The sequence below is a fragment of the Coregonus lavaretus genome (assembly GCF_964263955.1).
Source record: "Coregonus lavaretus genome assembly, chromosome: 25".
In the NCBI taxonomy this organism is placed as follows: Eukaryota; Metazoa; Chordata; class Actinopteri; order Salmoniformes; family Salmonidae; genus Coregonus; species Coregonus lavaretus.
Window position 1 is genome coordinate 6,975,086 of NC_140012.1, and position 19,238 is coordinate 6,994,323.

A 19,238-nucleotide genomic window follows, 5' to 3' on the forward strand; every position below is an offset into this window, starting at 1 on the left:
TAGTAAAAATAAAGAAAAACCCTGGAATGAGTAGGTGTGTCCAAACTTTTGACTGGTACTGTACCTCCGGTAATATGGGGCATAACGTTTGAGTGGTTTGGGCTAGAAACTCGCGGATTTCAGTGATGTAAAGGCGCAAGCATGGATGTCACCGTGCTCTATTTGTCCTCTATGGCAGTGGCATTTAGAGGCTACGTGACAACAAAAACTAGTCAGACTGGCCTGCTTGTTCTTACCGGCGAAATGAAAAGATACCTATCCATTTCGCTCGCACAGCAAGCCGCGCTAATATTTAAAACAAATGTAACAGAAACCCCATCACTGTCTGCACATCCCAGCTCACCATCACGGCTAAATAACATTTTAAAACTGATGGAGATGCGCAGAAGGAACCGACGGCGAGAAGCAGCTAAGTAGGCTAATGGCTGGTGAGGGGATGCGGCTGGCTGCTCACAGCTGTCACAGGTGATATTGGATGAAGCACCCATTCTGATATGACGTCACACTCTGAACTCTGTTTGATATTCTATTTGTCGGACGCATAGGGATGGATTCTGTGCTCAGTCATTCATTTCGAGAGAGAAGGTAGTGATCACACAGGGACAAGATCTGGTCACGCCTCTTTGATATCTCAATGGGTGCACACAGAAGAAGTTATAAGTATAATTTAGTTGCTAATGGCAGCCTACAGTACCCCAGCTGGCCTTCAACTAGAGTTCCTCAATGAGAGGGGCAACACTGAGCTAGCCTGTAACGTCACTTACTGGAGTAGCTCAAACTTCGCATGTTATGTCTCCATGAGACGCCATCTTAACAGACTTAATTTGGCTTCAATGTGTTATTGAGTCTTCACATAGGAATGAATGGTGTCACGTGATCGATTGCTTTGTCCATTCATATATACACAGTGTACAAAACATTAAGAACACCTTCCTAATATTGAGATGCATCCTCTCTTTTGCCCTCAGAACAGCCTCAATTTGTTGGGGCATGGATTCTACAAGGTGGCGAAGCGTTCCACAGGGATGCTGGCACGTTGACTCCAATGCGACCCACAGTTGTGTTAAGTTGGCTAGATGTGCTTAGGGTGGTGGACTATTGTTGATACACACGGGAAACTGTTGAGTGTGAAAAACCCAGCAGCGTTGCAGTTCTTGACACAAACCGGTGCGCCTGGCACCTACTATCATACCCCGTTCAAAAGGCACTTAAATCTGTTGTCTTGCCCATTCTTCCTCTTAATGACACACGTACACAATCCATGTCTCAATTGTCTTAAGGCTTCAAAATCCTTCATATCTTTCACCTGGTCAATCTATGTCATGGAAAGAGCACGTGTTCATAATGTTTTGTACACTCAGCGTAGTCATCGGTAGCAGAAGACGTATTGTAGGCCGTTAGTTTACTCCAATCAGGGGAGGGGTAAGTAGGGTTGAAAAATAAGGGGGGGGGGGGGGGGGGGAATGGGGCATTACAAATGATGCAAACAATTAGTTGGATAGATTTAGGGTTTAATCTGCAATATTAAAGCTGAAGAGATTTGTCAATAATTCATTGCTATGATCATTGATCTCCTAAAGAAACATTTTAATTGTAAGAAGCCCTTTTCCTTTCTTTATGTTTAGCTAATGAGGTAACATGATTGAACAAGGTGTTAACAAATGGTTCATGCCCGTGAGTAGTTTCAGAATGGCTGCGACATGGTATATGCCACCAGAAGGAAAGAAATCGTAGCGCCGGCAATATGGGTCATACGTTTTGAACTGTTTGGGCTAGGGACAAGCAAAGCCTAATCATTACAATAATTAATATCTGGTTGATTTTTTCCCTAGGTACTCTGGTGCTTCCATATAAAAATGTAGGAGCATATGCGACCAAAATGGTTGCACTTTAGAGCACTGGAGGCAGAGACGGGAACAGTAATAGTTGGAATAGTAACAGAAGTATGAACACTGACTGTAGGCCTCATATGTAGACCATTAACTCCTGCATAATTAAGTGTTTCTTGCAGTAAAATGATACACCAAATGTTAATATTGTCTCAGGAACAAGAGTAGAGAAATATGATTTATCTATTTCAGCATCTTGAGAGAATGTGAATGCATGGATAGGGACTGTTGTGTACCTTAAACGTGATTATTCTTTTCAGCAACATAAAAGCTGACAGTATTTCATTTTTCAACCACATAAAATATGCATCCAAGATCCACTGAAATACTATCAGAAACATGTTGGATCATTTTCACAGCTTTTCATTTCTTTAAAACTGGTCAAACTGATGACATTCAGACATTTTGTACGTACAGTGCCCTCAGAAACTATTCATACCACTTGACTTATTCCACGTTTTTACAGCTGGAATTCAAAATGGATTATTTTTTATCACCCATCTAAACACAACACCCCATCACAAAGTGAAAACATGTTTTTAGATTTTTTTTGCAAATGTACTGAAAATGAAATGCAGAAATCTCATTTACATAAGTATTCACACCATTGAATCGATACATGTCAGAATCCCCTTTGGCAACGATTAGAGCTGTGAGTCTTTCTGGGTAAGTGTCTAAAAGCTTTGCACACCTGGATTATTATTTTAAATTCTTCAAGCTCTGTCAAGTGGTTGTTGTTCATTGCTAGGCAGCCATTTTCAAGTCTTGCCATAGATTTCCAAGCCGATTTAAGTCAAAACTAACTAGGCCACTTGGTAAGCAACTCCAGTGCATATTTGGCCTAGTGTTTTAGGTTATTGTCCTGGTGAAAGGTGAATGTTTCCCTGTGTCTGTTGGAAAGCAGACTGAACCAGGTTTTCCTCTAGGATTTTGCCTTCGCTTAGCTCTATTCCATTTATTTTTATTCTAAAAACTCCCTAGTCCTTGACAATGACAAGCATACCCATAACATGATGTAGCCAATGTGTATTTTCTCAAATACAGTGCATTCCAAAAGTAATCAGACCCCTTGACTTTTTCCACATTTTGCTACGTTACAGCCTGAAATATCACATTTGCCTAAGTATTCAGACCCTTTACTCAGTACTTTGTTGAAGCACCTTTGGCAGGGATTACAGCCTCGAGTCTTCTTGGGTATGACAGATCTTTTGCTATGAGACTCAAAATTGAGCTCAGGTGCATCCTATTTCCATTAATCATCCTTGAGATGTTTCTACAACTTCATTGGAGTCTACCTGTGGTAAATTCAATTGATTGGACATGATTTGGAAAGGCACACACCTGTCTAGATAAGGCCCCGCAGTTGACAGTGCATGTCAGAGCAAAGACAAAGCCATGAGGTCGAAGGAATGGTCCGTAGAGCTCCGAGACAGGATTGTGTCAAGGCACAGATCTGGGGAGGGGTACCAAAACATTTCTGCAGCATTCAAGGTCCCCAAGAACACAGTGGTCTCATTTGGAACCACCACTCTTCCTAGAGCTGGCTGCCCGGCCAAACTGAGCAATCGGGGGAGAAGGGCCTTGGTCAGGGAGGTGACCAAGAACCCGATGGTCACTCTGACAGAGCTCCAGAGTTCCTCTGTGGAGATGGGAGAACCTTCCAGAAGAACAACCATCTCTGCAGCACTCCACCAATCAGGCCTTTATGGTAGAGTTGCTAGACAGAAGCCACTCCTCAGTAAAACGCACATGACAGCCTGCTTGGAGTTTGCCAAAAGGCACCTAAAGGACTCTGACTATGAGAAACAAGATTCTCTGGTCTGATGAAACCAAGATTGAACTCTTTGGCTTGAACGCCAAGCGTCACATCTGGAGGAAACCTGGCACCATCCCTACGGTGAAGCATGGTGGTGGCAGCATACATGCTGTGGGGATGTTTTTCATCGGCAGGGACTGGGAGACTAGTCAGGATCGAGGGAAAGATGAACGGAGCAAAGTACAGAGAGATCCTTGATGAAAACCTGTTCCAGAACCCTCAGGACCTCAGACTGGGGCAAAGGTTCACCTTCCAACAGGACAACAACCCTAAGCACACAAGTCTCTGAATGTCCTTGAGTGGCCCAGCCAGAGCCCGGACTTGAACTCGATCTAACATCTCTGTAGAGACCTGAAAATAGCTGTGCAGCGACGCTCCCCATCCAGCCTGACAGAGCTTGAGAGGATCTGCAGAGAAGAATGGGAGAAACTCCCCACATACAGGTGTGCCAAGCTTGTAGCGTCATACCCAAGAAGACTCGAGGCTGTAATCACTGCCAAAGGTGCTTCAACAAAGTAAAGGGTCTGAATATTTATGTAAATGTTATATTTCTGGTTTTTATTTTTAATACATTTGCAAACATTTCTAAAAAACAGTTTTTGCTTTGCCATTATGGGGTATTGTGTGTAGATTGATGAGGAAAATGTTATATTTTATCAATTTTAGAATAAGGCTGTAATGTAACAAAATTTGGAAAAAGCCAAGGGGTCTGAATACTTTCCGAATGCACTGTATGTAAAAATAGCCTACATAAAGCCAACAGATAAAAACATTGCAGCCTGCAGGTAGAAAATATCAGGATAAAAAAATAATCCAATAAATCACATTGGCTACAAATGGCCTATCTGCAACGAACTTGAAACAACTATTAACTTGGGTCCGGCCTGAAGCTTGTGCTAGCGAACTTGCAACATTGTATAAAATATTCTGGGCCCTCAGATTCTCCAGAGCCAGTGAGCTCAGGACAGACACAGCTGTAGGCCATTTGTGTAAGGGATAAGAAGCAGTGCTTGACTTGGGCAGGAGCTCACCGGAGCCAAATACCGGCACCTCAAATGTTCTACTACTTGAGCTCCTGTTCCTCTTATAGCATATTAGCTCAAAAGAATTGTGGAGCTCCTGCACCTAACTATAAAACAGTACCGGTACCCAAAATGAGTACTGGAACCTATTTCAGTCCAAGTCAAGCACTGACAAGAAGTAATCAGGTAGGCCTATTTTATGACATTTCCACTGGATCAGAACATTACATTTTTACCTTTCATGCTGAGTGGTTATTGAAAAGGAGAGAGCGGGAAAGATTTTTCAAATAGCCTACATTGAGGAACTATTGTCATTCTCAATAGATGTTAAAACAGACTTTGTTTGCTTGCTGTTTGAGGTGAAGAAAACATTACTTTGAGAAGCTCCACAGATCATTAGTGGTGGTGCGTTAAGCCAATCAGAAATACTATCAGATCCCCAAATTTGTGCGCAGGCCAGGTAGCCTATAGGCCTATATACTTCTATGCGTAATCAACATTGTATTTTGTTTGGAGAGCTCCTGTCAATGACTAAACTGAATTGACAAAACTCATAAATGGAATGAAATAAACCAAAACTTGTTTCTCACAAGTGTAGCATAGGTTGTGCACTCTGCAAACAATGGTAAGACTGGAATAATAATATATACACACATGAACGCATTAACAGAGGAAGGCCCAAAGAATTGTCAAAGACTCCAGTCACCCAAGTCATAGACTTCTCTCTGCTACCGCACGGCAATCGGTACCGGAGCGCCAAGTCTAGGTCCAAAAGGCTCCTTAACAGCTTCTACCCCCAAGCCATAAGACTGCTGAACAATTAATAAAATGGCCACCCGGACTATTTACTCGCTGTTTATTTCTATGCATAGTCACTTTACTCCTACCTACATGTACAAATTACCTCGACTATCCTGTACCCCCTCACATTGACTCGGTACCGGTACCCCCTGTATATAGCCTCGTTATTGTGTTACTTTTTATTTTCTTTACTCTATTTCTTGAACTGCATTGTTGGTTAAGGGCTTGTAAGTAAGCATTCCATGGTAAGGTTGTATTCGGCACGTAACAAATACAATTTGATTTGAAATTACCATAACCAAACAAACATTGTTGATTAGAAATTATAAGAATTAACAGTAAATGTATTACTGGTGATATACAGTGCATTCGGAAAGTATTCAGACCCCTTCCCTTTTTCCAATTTTGTTACGTTACAGCCTTATTCTAAAATATATATATTTTTTTATCTCATAAATATACACACAATACCCCATAATGACAAAGCGAAAACAGTTTGACATTGTTGCACATTTATCAAAAATAAACAGAAATACCTTACATAAGTATTTAGCCCCTTCGCTATGAGACTCGAAATTGAGCTCAGGTGCATCCTGCCTCCATTGATCATCCTTGATGTTTCTACAGCTTGATTGGAGTAAAGCATCTGAATACTTATGTAAAAGTGAGTTTGTGTTTATACAGGATGTACCAACCCCACCTACCGTCAACCAATCATGTCAATGCGGAGCTATACAGAGCCCTCCGCATTATTACAACATTTGAGAGGCGCATGGCGATGCGGTACTGAGCTCGATATGGCCTCTGCGTGCCTCTGGAGGCGCCGCAATTGCATCACACCCTCCATATGGAGCCTCTGACAACATTTTCAGATCAAGCATAAATTGGCTTTTAGTCTAGGCCTCCACAATGGATTAGTTCACTGAGATGGGCGTATAGAGTTACATATATTTGCTACTGCTTCGACTAAAAAAATATTGGTTGACCAACAGCCTATCGACCAAACAATCAACCAGTAGACTAATTGGGGTCAGCCCTAATTTCTTCGCAATTTTTTGGGCAGTTTTACCTTAGTGCCTTACTGCAAACAGGATGCATGTTTTGGAATATTTTTATTCTGTACAGACTTCCTTCTTTTCACTCTGTCATTTAGGTTAGTATTGTGGAGTAACTACAATGTTGTTGATCCATCCTCAGTGTTCTCCTATCACAGCCAAATAAACTAACTGTTTTAAAGTCACCATTGGCCTCATGGTGAAATCCCTGAGCAGTTTCCTTCCTGTATCTTTGTGGTGACTGGGTGTATTGATACACACTCCAAAGTGTAATTAATAACTTCACCATGCTCAAAGGGATATTCAATGTCTGCTTATCTACCAATAGGTGTCCTTCTTTGTGAGGAATTGGAAAACTTCCCTGGTCTTTATGGTTTAATCTGTGTTTGACATTCACTCCTCGACTGAGGGACCTTACAGATAATTGTATGTGTGGGGTACAGAGATGAGGTAGTCATTCAAAGTCATGTTAAACACTATTATTGCACACAGAATGAGTCCATGCACCTTATTGTATGACTTGTTAAGCACATGTTTACTCCTGAACTTATTTAGGCTTGCCATAATAAAGGGGTTGAAAACGTATTGACTCAAGACATTTCAGCTTTTTAATCTCCCCGGTCCCTAAATGTCCTCGCTCCACGAGAGAAGCAGAAATGTAAGAGAAAACTTTACCAACGTCAACTAGATTATTGATAATGCATTCTTTCATTTTATCGATGTAGGACATTCTTCTGGTGAGCAAGGCTTTGTTTAGTATTCTAGAGCAACAAGACAAGTTGACTAACAAATAGCCTACCAAATGTCAGAAATTTAGAGCAGAAGAATATCTAAATGAGGCTTTAAAAAAAATACGTATTCCCCACACCCCCTTTCAAAAAACAAATTTCGCCGTCCCTGCCTGGAGGGGACACAATGGAAGAAGAGAGTGCTTAGTCTGCTTACAGTTCCGGAGAGGATGTCGTGGGGACAGCAGTTCAGGAGATGGCTTTTGCAGACCCGCTCATCAGTGAATTTGACCCTCTGCCGCGTCTCATCCCCTGAAACAGTACAAAACCAACAGTCAGAAAGACCTCACATACTCGTCCACTAGAGCGAGGTATCCAATGCTTTAGCATAACTATGTGTGCCCATATTAGGGTAAAGGGGCATAGATTTGACAATTTGTACAATTGCATCTTGGGATTCTCCTTATTGGGATGAAATGAACAGATATATTGAGCTACAATGTATGGTACTGGCAGAATGTGTGCCTTTGGACAGTATTCACGACATCCACTTGGGGCCTGCATTGGGACCTGAGTGGCGTGTCCCTGATGGCTTGATGTATTTTCTGCCGTGACTTAGAGGCTTACCTTACCAGAGCCTCGATACTACATGAATCATGTAATAATATAGGCCTACGTTTCGCTAAGACTGAGACTGACTTTCCACTTTCATTATGTCTTTCTGAAAGCACCTGTTCAACTAAAGAATATTGCCCTATAGAATCACAACATGGTAGTAAGCCTACTGTATGGGTGTTCTTATGGTTACTGTATGGGTGTTCATCAGGCTACCTTGGTCTCATGAGATTGTCACTCAGCGTAACTGGGCTACATGTGTCACTCTAACAGCTGTTAGGAGGAGATCTAGCTGACACACTAACTCCAACAAAAGAAAAGGCCATTAAAAAAAGATTTAGGCTTGGCCTATAGGTGGCGCCAAGCAAGTCCCTGACACAAATGGAACATAGAAAATGAAAATAAAACCAAGAAAAAAAATGTTAGTTTTATACACACTGCGAGCTGCAACATATACTGTACCCATCTGCATCTTCAAGACCTCAGCTGCAGAATTTTAAACCCACTGTAGAAAAGTATAAAATGGGAACTGTTTTCTTGCCCATACCTGTAGTAAGGAAGTTGATATGAATGATACACAAGTCAGATTGTATTGCTTGACAATAGACGTCTTGCTTGACAATAGACGTCTAAAGCTCCTTGGCTTTCAGTGCAACCAGACAATGTCTTAGTTCAAGCTGCATGTACTACTTCCAAATTGTAATTCAAAGAGTCATTGAAGATTTTAATGTCCTTTGTTGTGATGCTAAAAAAAAGTACAACAACTTCCGGAAAGCAAACAATTGTTTGGATTACTATTATTCATAACAGCTTTAAAAATCATGTGACTCACGGCTCGATGAACATGAGGCTTTTCTGCAACTCCTTTGCAGATTGATGTAGGCTGGCAAAGATACACTGAACCTTTATGAATAAAATAAAGGGGCCACAATTGTTCAATTTGTATGCAACATATGTACGGGAAAAATTTGAATTCATCTCAACACTCACACACAACCTCACTCGACACAAACTCACTTTGTTAGTCTGATTAAGCCCAAAGACGAACCATGGATTGAAGTCAGCTTATCCGACTCTATATGTTACCATTGTAGACATTACAACCTTACTAAATGGCGGCTGTTATATTTTTAATGTTTGTATCCTTGTAGCCAGATACGTCATTTACTATAGAAGTGGTGCTTGTACAAATGCTACACAATATAGTAGATACTGTGCACTGTATGACTAACTGTTTTAACCTCCTGTCAATGACATGCAGACTCTCAACACTGTAAAAAATATTGTGCTAGTTCTACTTTTTAAAAATGAGTTTACTATTTGCATCAGCTTTTCTAGTATTTCCAACATGAGGTATTCTTATGTATAATATATATACTTAACCTTTGGTGTTTCAAACACATTATATTAAGTCCAGCATCTAAAAAATGTGATCAATTCCAAAACTGTTATTATTCGTTAGAGCTACTTCATATTTTTGATTGTTACTTCCAGTGATCATGTCTTATTGTTAAACATTGTTTTCTGCTTTAGATTATTAGCCATTTTAACCCACTTTCGCAGGCATTGTTGTGGAGGTAGCGCTGCAAGCATTTTAGGATGATGCATTTGCCTCTGTCATTATGGGTTGTGTGTATAACCTTGTTGATGGGGGTATTAGGTGGTCTCATCTTTGAAAGTAAATTTGCTTGACAGTTTTGATACCTGTTTATCATCATCCATTACACCTCATAGCACAACAAACTGCTTAATACTTACATAGAAATATACTTTTCTATTTTTAAACATGCATATAACATTGTAATAGTATCTCAAGTCAAAAAAATATATATACCCACAATGTTCTAAAAACAGAGTTACATGGCAAGTTGTTGCAAGAACTTAACATTCTTAAGTTTGTAGCTATAACATGAGTTTTATCCCAGATTTTTCAGGGACCTCTTGAAAACTCTGAAGCACCCAGGGGCCCTATAGTTGAGAATCACTGATCTAGACGGCTGGTCTATCAACAATTAATGGCGAAATGGACGTCATTAGCTATGGATACAAACATTAAATCGTGAAACAACAACTAGGCCGGGTCCAAATCATGAATGCGCTCCTTTTATATCACACAGACGTCCTCTTGTACGCCATTCATTAAAGGTATGGCCATCTGACACACGCCACAAAAACTAGTTCGCTAGGCTAACTGCAAGCCACTGGCTCCATCTTTTAGCTAGCACGCTAACAAGCTAGCCACCGCCTTTTCGCTACTCACCATCCCTCGCAGTCCCCATTAGTTGATCGAGCAAAGCTCTCATTTGAGCTTGGGCCGACATTGCTGTGGGTAAATTGTTTAAAGCTTCTCCCCACAACAAATACGATAACACTGTCTATTGAGGCGTATCCTATATTATTGATGAAATATGTTTACTCTTTGGACAGGCTTCTTCAACGATCTCGCCAGGCCCTTCTTTCGCAATTGAGGAAATGACGACACCTTCTATTATTGAAAACACGCCCATATGCTAGAATTGGCCAATTGGAGTGGTGGTTGGTAAGAGAACTAACCAATCACAGCCACTTGAACGCAAATTAGCTCATTTCACGTATCCTAACCAGAGAGGAAGAAGCGAAGCGAGAGGTTTCACTCTCGCCAAAATCTGTCCAAAATAAGATTAATGCGTTTCTATGGGCTTATTTTAGACCTAAGCTTGTCGTCTTCCTTCCCGCAAGGGGAGAACGACTGCCCCCCATAGTATAGCTCAGTGCTGCCACCTCTCATTGAAGTCACGGAAATTCAAGGCTGATCGCGGTACTGCAGGCTTTGTCAGCAGAAAACAGGATCCCCTATTATATAGTGAATGGAAAAATGACAATCTTCGTGGTCAATCTTCGTATAAATAAAACAATGTTTCGAAGACAATCTTGGTACCAATAATTTCTTCTAATACATGTATTGTCCTTTAACCGATTATTTTACAATTGCACACAGAAGAAGTTATAAGGATAATTTAGTTGCTAATGGCAGCATGCAGTACCCCGGTCGGCTTTCAATTTGAGTTACTCAATGAGAGGGGGCAGCACTGAGCTAGCCTGCAACGCCACTTCCTGGAGTAGCTCAAACTGCATGGAATGCAGCATAGATGGCACTTTCAATGCCGCGTTCAAAACAACTGGGAAGTCGGAAAAATACGAGGTCAAATCATGACGTCAGTGATCTTCAGGTTGGAAAGTTGAGCTCTAGAAAGTGTCCCGAGTTGGAATTCAGAGTTGGATGACCGTTCAAATATATTTTTTTTAGTCGGAGCTTGTTTTTTCCAAGTTCCCAGATGTTATGAACGCACTGAGGTCGGAATTCGGAGATTTACGAGTTCATAGTTGAACGCCCCACAGTGGAGGTGTCATAATACCCATAAAATCTAGAGGTCAAACAGGGAAATGGTCCCAATCGTTTTTTACCATTGGGAAATTTTAAAACACTTAAAATAAGGTCTGTGTTTCGTGTAGGCTTACCCTGACATGATGTTTCGATAACCATGTAAATCTCTCTCGGACAAGGTGACATTTATCAATATATGTGGCTCTATTTACTCTCAGATTCGAAAATGCTAATTAGAACCAAAGTAGACATCATGCAAGACTACAAATCCCTTCAAGCTCCAGCACATACTCTCTAGTGGACACCTTTGCTAACAGGTATTATGTCAATTTAAAACTTGCTCTAGACAATTTAAAGAAATTGGAACCATTTCCTTTTTGACCGCTAGGCTTTGTGGGTATTATGACTCATACTGTGGTTCTCGATTCGAAACAACTGGGAACTCGGAAATCACCAACTTCCGATTTCAGTGCATTCAAAACAACTGTGAAATCTGAAGAAAAAAACACTAGCTCTGCCTGGGATTACTCTTTTTTTGAACGGTCATCCAACTCGGAATTACAAATCGGATTTCCTGACCTGAAGATCACTTGACATCATGATTTACCTAGTTTTTTTCAGAGTTCCCAGTTGTCAGCCGCTGGCTGATCCCGCCCTGGCTTACATTAAGGGCGGGATGTAAATGTAAAATGTTCTTTGTCTAAAATAAATCACTGCACAAAAATAAATCACTGCATTTGACTCACATAGCCTCAGTCACTTACTCACCTCGTCCACTGTGTGTGTGCCTCTCTGTGACATAAGCTAAACATCTAGCTGGCTAGCTCATCATGTCTCAGTCTAAACTGTACACTCAAAAATACAGAAAGGAGTGGGAATCAAACCCTGAATTCAAAGGCTGGTTGAAGCCGTTTATTGGAGATGATACACAGGCATACTGCCTGTATTGTAAGGCTGATTTCTACGCCAAACTTAGTGATGTAAAGAAACAAATGACAACTCAAAAACATACTCAAAAGGCAAAGCCTTATAACAGTTCCACCCAAAACAATCTGCCATTTATGGTTAAGAAAATTGACTCTGCAAAAAAGTCTGAGGCCACGATGGCATTAGCTATCGCTGAACACTGTTCCATGCTGGCATGTGATCACATTGGAGAAGCATGTAGAGCTGCTTTCTCAGACTCCAGTGCTGCTACCCACTTCAAAATGCACAGGACAAAGTGCACAGAAATGATTAATGGTGTTCTAGCACCATACTTTCTGAAAAAGTTGGTCGCAGATGTGGGTGACCAGCGTTTCAGCCTCCTCCTTGATTAGTCCACGGATGTAAGTGTTTATAAGTACCTGGGGGTTGTGATAAGGTACTTTAGTGACACCAAGCAGACAATTGTATCAACATTTCTGGGGCTTGTTGAGTTGGAGGGAGGAGATGCCAAATCTATAGCCCGTGCTGTTGTGGCTTTCCTCGAGAAGTGTTGTCTTAAAAAAGAGAAACTCCTGGGGATATGGACTGACAATGCCTCTGTTATGACGGGGATTAACAATGGGGTCCATAAAGTGCTGAAGGAGGAGTATGTCCTCAAAGATCTGGTTCTTATTCGCTGTGTGTGCCACTCTCTGCAGTTTGCTGTAAGTCATGATTCCAATGACACCATCCCCCGTAGTGTGGAGTACTTGGTACGAGATACTTATAACTGGTTTTCAGTGTCTCCAAAGCGCAGGGAGGCCTACAAGGCCATATATGAGACCATCATCTGTGGGGAGAAACCTATACAGATAACCAAGGTGTGTGCCACACGTTGGCTCTCCATTGAACCCGCGGTTTCACGCATTTTGGACCAGTGGGAGGAGCTTAGGCTGCATTTCGCAGTCACCAAGTCCAGTGAACACTGCTACATGGCTGAGGTTTTATACTCCATGTACAGTGATCCTCAAAACATATTGTATCTGACTTTTTTGAAGTCAGTGCTGGGTGAGGTACAGTTGGCCATCACAGCTTTTGAGGGAGAGCAAGTAGATCCTCTTAAGCTACTTGACAGCTAGTCATGTCAAAAATGTTATAAATTGAATTGCATTTTAATGAGGGAAATAAGTATTTGACCCCTCTGCAAAACATGCCTTAGTACTTGGTGGCAAAACCCTTGTTGGCAATCACAGAGGTCAGACGTTTCTTGTAGTTGGCCACCAGGTTTGCACACATCTCAGGAGGGATTTTGTCCCACTCCTCTTTGCAGATCTTCTCCAAGTCATTAAGGTTTTGAGCCTGACGTTTGGCAACTCAAACCTTCAGCTCCCTCCACAGATTTTCTATGGGATTAAGTTCTGGAGACTGGCTAGGCCACTCCAGGACCTTAATGTGCTTCTTCTTGAGCCATTCCTTTGTTGCCTTGGCCGTGTGTTTTGGGTCATTGTCATGCTGGAATACCCATCCACGACCCATTTTCAATGCCTGGCTGAGGGAAGGAGGTTCTCACCCAAGATTTGATGGTATATGGCCCCGTCCATCGTCCCTTTGATGCGGTGGAGTTGTCCTGTCCCCTTAGCAGAAAAACACCCCCAAAGCATAATGTTTCCACCTCCATGTTTGATGGTGGGGATGGTGTTCTTGGGGTCATAGGCAGCATTCCTCCTCCTCCAAACACGGTGAGTTGAGTTGATGCCAAAGAGCTCGATTTTGGTCTCATCTGACCACAACACTTTCACCCAGTTCTCCTCTGAATCATTCAGATGTTCATTGGAAACTTCAGACGGGCCTGTATATGTGCTTTCTTGAGCAGGGGGACCTTGCGGGCACTGCAGGATTTCAGTCCTTCATGGCGTAGTGTGTTACCAATTGTTTTCTTGGTGACTATGGTCCCAGCTGCCTTGAGATCATTGACAAGATCCTCCCGTGTAGTTCTGAGCTGATTCCTCACCGTTCTCATGATCATTGCAACTCCACAAGGTGAGATCCTGCATGGAGCCCCAGGCCGAGGGAGATTGACAGTTATTTTGTGTTTCTTCCATTTGCGAATTATCGCACCAATTGTTGTCACCTTCTCACCAAACTGCTTGGCGATGGTCTTGTAGCCCATTCCAGCCTTGTGTAGGTCTACAATCTTGTCCCTGACATCCTTGGAGAGCTCTTTGGTCTTGGCCATGGTGGAGAGTTTGGAATCTGATTGATTGATTGCTTCTGTGGACAGGTGTCTTTTATACAGGTAACAAACTGAGATTAGGAGCACTCCCTTTAAGAGTGTGCTCCTAATCTCAGCTCGTTACCTGTATAAAAGACACCTGGGAGCCAGAAATCTTTCTGATTGAGAGGGGGTCAAATACTTATTTCCCTCATTAAAATGCAAATCAATTTATAACATTTTTGACATGTGTTTTTCTGGATTTTTTTGTTGTTATTCTGTCTCTCACTGTTCAAATAAACCTACCATTAAAAATTATAGACTGATCATTTCTTTGTCAGTGGGCAAACATACAAAATTAGCAGGGGATCAAATACTTTTTTCCCTCACTGTACATACATACATACATACATACACATACATATCCTTTAAAAAATATATATTCCCCTTTATTACTTTCCAACCCTGCCACCCTTTCCCTACTTGGAGTAAACTAGTGAACAACAATGCTTAGGCCTCTACTTCCAGCTTATACTTACTATCTACATTTTATTGACACAGTCAATTTTACACAATAATTATATTTTGTTTGTTTTTTCTCCTGAACTTCTTCTACTCTCAACATCTCCGATAATTTTCATGATGTCCATCCGGTTTGCTTCTATATGCCATATCTTTCTAACTGTGCTCTTTCACAAAAGCTCCCAACCTACAACCTATATACTTATTATCGACACAGTATGCTTACATTATTAGTTATCTTGTTATTATTTGTTGTTAGTTGTTATTAGTCCCATCCTTCAATTCCATTCAACACCTCCCCTCTATCTCTTAACACCATCCATATAGGATTTCTATTTGCCATATATATTTCAACTGTACTGTGATGTTTTACAAAAGTTCTGAACCTTTCTATTCTCATTGTTTCTACAGATTGTTAATTGAAAATAAACATTTTTGCTAAAAGTATTATTATATTATTGATCAACTGACTATGACTTTTCAGATCACCCAGTAATGCTATCTGCAAGGTTAGCTCCAGGTAAATATTGCAATCCTTTAGCCATTCCTGGACCTGTGTCCAAAAACAAGCTACAAATGGACAGTACCAAAACAAATGATCTAATGCTTCTGTCTCTTCGCAGCAAAATCTGCAGAGCTGGGAAGATTGTATCCCCCATATAAATAACATTATATTGGTAGCAAGAATTTTATATAATAATTTAAATTGAAAGATTCTAAGTTTTGAATCCGGTGTCGTTTTGCGTATCAGTTCATAAACACTATGCCATGGGATCGGTACGTCAAAAATCTCTTCCGAACTATTTTGCAATCTATATGGGACGGCTGTCAATCCCTTGGTCCTTAAATGAAACTGGTATACTTTTTTATTTATCACAGTTTTCCTTAACCAATTATGTTCTTTAATTCAAGGCCGACAGACAAATGCCTTACTTTCTCCCCCTTCCACTTTCCTCTTCCATTTTTGCGGTAAGGCTGCAATTATTTGGTTGTAATTTTGGGTAGAGCAGACATTTCCATATGTTTTTGTTAGCTGCATGTGCGACATAACTCCACCAGTCCTACCGATGATATCATTTACGAAGATTATACCTTTTTTTAAACATTTTGTCAAAAAAAAGAAGGTTTTTTGTCAATTAGTATATTTGAGTTTAACCACAATATTTGTTGCATTATTTGTTCTGTCGTTTCTGGAGGATTACATTGAAATTGCAACCGACTTTCTATGGCTTGTTTTAGAAATAGTGATATTTGGGAGATTATTTCCTTTTCAAATAACTTAAAGTGAGTGGTTGTAATCTGAATAAAGGGAAAAAGGCCATTCTTGAACATTGGGTGAGATAATCTTACTAATTTGTTAGAGAACCAGTTCGGATTTAAGTATAACTTTTGTATGACTGAAGCTTTTAGTGATAGGTCTAATGCTTTAATATTTAATAATTTCTGTCCTCCGAATTCAAATTAATTATATAAATAGGCCCGTTTAATTTTGTCTGGCTTGCCGTTCCAAATAAAATGGAATCTTTTTTTCTCATATAATTTAAAAAACTGTTCGCTAGGCGTAGGCAAGACCATAAGCAAATAGGTAAACTGGGATAATACTAAAGAGTTAATCAGGGTGATTTTTCCACAAATTGACAGGTATTTACCTTTCCATGGTAGCAAGGTCTTATCTATTTTTGCTAACTTTCTATTAAAATGTATTGGAGTGAGATCATTTATTTCCTTTGGGATATGTATTCCGAGTATATCCACATCACCATCAGACCATTGGTTAGCCTGATCAAGTCTGTGAGCAGCATGGTGCTGAATCCACTGGCAAATGTTGATGTACTCAAAGGGCCAATAGATGGATACATCAGTCCCAAACCGTACCTTGGTTACCTTTTTGAGTCAAAGGCAGCTGAGCTCCACCTTGCGCCTGAGGATGTGGTCCTCTGTAGCTCAACTGGTAGAGCATGGCGCTTGTAACGCCAAGGTAGTGGGTTCGATCCCCGGGACCACCCATACACAAAAATGTATGCACACATGACTGTAAGTCGCTTTGGATAAAAGCGTCTGCTAAATGGCATATTATTATATTATTATTATTAGGATGAAAACAATGTCCGAAAGCGGTGTGTAGCCTTCACCATCTCCCTCACTAATGAGTTGAGGGTGAGACTGCCGGACAACATCGAAGCATTGCAGTACATGTCAGTTTTAATGTGGAGGAAACTCTAAAGCACAAGAAGAGCCCTGGAGAAATAGAAAAAATTGCCATCCATCTTAGTAAATGGAATGAGACAAAAAACACACTGGGCTTCTGTAGTGAGATTTGGAAGTTCAGGGATGCAGCTGATATCAACCCCGTTTCAAGAACTTGCCATGGCTGCTGTGTCTTTGTTGTCCTTGCCACATTCAAATGCTGAAGTCGAGAGTATTCAGCCAGATGAGTGTGGTAAAATTGGATGTCCTTGCAGACCCTTAACTCCATCCTGTACATTCGATATGGACTGAAGCTGTCTGGTGAGGCTTGCTATGAGCACCAGCTGCCTGATAATGTTTTGCAGCTTTTTGGCACATCAGCTGCTTACTCATTTAAGTCAGCTCCCTCAGTTGCTGAACCTGCCACAGAGAGCCTTGACCAAAATGATGATGACCCACTCTTTCTGTGAGCCAGCACAGCCTGTGTGTGTGTTGAGGGGGGTCTGAAAAACAACAACAATTCACCTGAATTAGGGCCAGACTAGTTACCATCATTTTCTCACATTGCCATTGACAGTTTTTTCTATTGTCTCTTTTTGGTCCATTTAGATTGTTAATGTAGATTGTATACAACAAATGTTTTTAAATGTTATGGTTACAAATGTTAATGTTTTACTGTGACTTGTTGAAGGCTCCTAAGTGGACCATAAGGTTAAAAACCAAACCAAACTTAAGAAAACTAAACTAAAAAAAAGTTTACAAAAAAAATTATAATAATAATGAAGTAACTCTGCCAGAGTGTCTCTTTTGGGTCACTTTTGCCGGTCCCAAGCCCGGATAAAGGAGGAGGGTTGGAATTGTGACATAAAAAAAAAACAAGAATCGACAGAAGAAAGTTCATTTGTAGTTCTAAACATATTTAGGGTGTTTTTTACTCACTTTTTGTCTCTCCCACGACATTATTCACAATTACATGCATATGGCCAATTATGCAAATTAGATGATGACGTCATTCAGCGACTTTTAGGACAGCCAATAGCTACTTTCCTTACTGAGGAGTTGGCAACACTGGTGATCGGGGATTTCTAACCGAGAAGCAGTTTTAGCCTTAAATTGACCACCCTCAGCCTTAGCACTAGCCACTTTCCCTTGGGGAAATCCCCATCATCATTGTAAATAAGAATTTGTTCTTAACTGACTTGCCTAGTTAAATAAAGGTTAAATAAAAAATCAACATACAACATACTCCCTAATGTGTGATGTAATGTCATATAGAGGAAGACTTGCATAGCTAACGTTGCACCTGATAAGGTTTGGTAGGATGTCGCCTAATGTTAGCCAGCTTGCTGTCCATAACCTGTAATACATTACATAGATGGAAGGGACTTCATCACCCACTGGAGACTTGAAGACAGAACCTCACCTAGAGAGCTGTGTATGTCAGTGTGTGGTTAGACAGCCAAATCCTTACACTATAGAAATAGAACAGAATGCCATGTTAGTTCTGGGACAGCTGAAGTTGTACCAAAGATTTGTATGTTCCTTGTTCTATCTGTGGTTGTACTCTACACAGAACTTATTTTCATTTGCTAGGTAAAGTGTAGGCATACTGTCTTGTCAAAATGTTTTGTTTTTGTAATAAATGTATCTACACTCAAGCTGGCCATGTTTGTGCAATGTCCACATGTAGCCGACACCTGTAGGGATATTAGTTCTGGGATTTGTCCCCCGGGAAATATCTAATGGCAGACAGGGAGAGACAAGACAAAACTAGCCAGTTAGGGACAGATTGCAATTTACGTGGGGAGGGGTGTCAACCTTTTTTTGTTGCTTTGGGGAGGATTGTGTGTTTTTTTTATTGGGCACAGGGGAGGGTGGTGCATTTCCCCCTGGTTTACATTCACTCTTTTGCAGGTTTTACTATATAAATTCTTCCATCCTAGCCACATTTCCTCATCTGCTTGCATGATCTGCAATAGGCTAACTAGCAATCATGCCACACATAAAAACATTCAAATCTGCATACATTTTTTTATATGAATCGCCATGAACAAATATGAATAGCTGAAAGGCTGCGGAGAGGCCAGGTGCATCATTGCGCATAAAAGAACAGTGAAGACG

General features: G+C 40.8%; 1 protein-coding gene across 2 annotated transcripts in view; it reads right to left on the reverse strand.

Annotated features, from left to right (window-relative positions):
* The window catches only part of LOC311100955 (putative RNA-binding protein Luc7-like 1), a 28,775-nt gene extending 18,387 nt beyond the window's left edge, over nt 1–10,388 (reverse strand). The window contains exons 1-3 of one of the 2 annotated variants that reach the window (XM_084141938.1): nt 10,187–10,332; nt 8,759–8,829; nt 7,529–7,623 (exon numbers count right to left, since the gene is read on the reverse strand). Coding sequence is in view for 1 of the 2 variants with exons in the window: in XM_084141937.1 (XP_083998063.1) it covers nt 7,529–7,623; nt 10,187–10,247 (156 nt within the window). In the remaining variant the exon portion in view is untranslated. Of the gene's footprint in view, nt 1–7,528; nt 7,624–8,758; nt 8,830–10,186 lie in introns of both variants that reach the window. The other variant, XM_084141937.1, reaches the window with a different exon arrangement.
* Between the last annotated feature and the right edge of the window lie 8,850 nt (nt 10,389–19,238).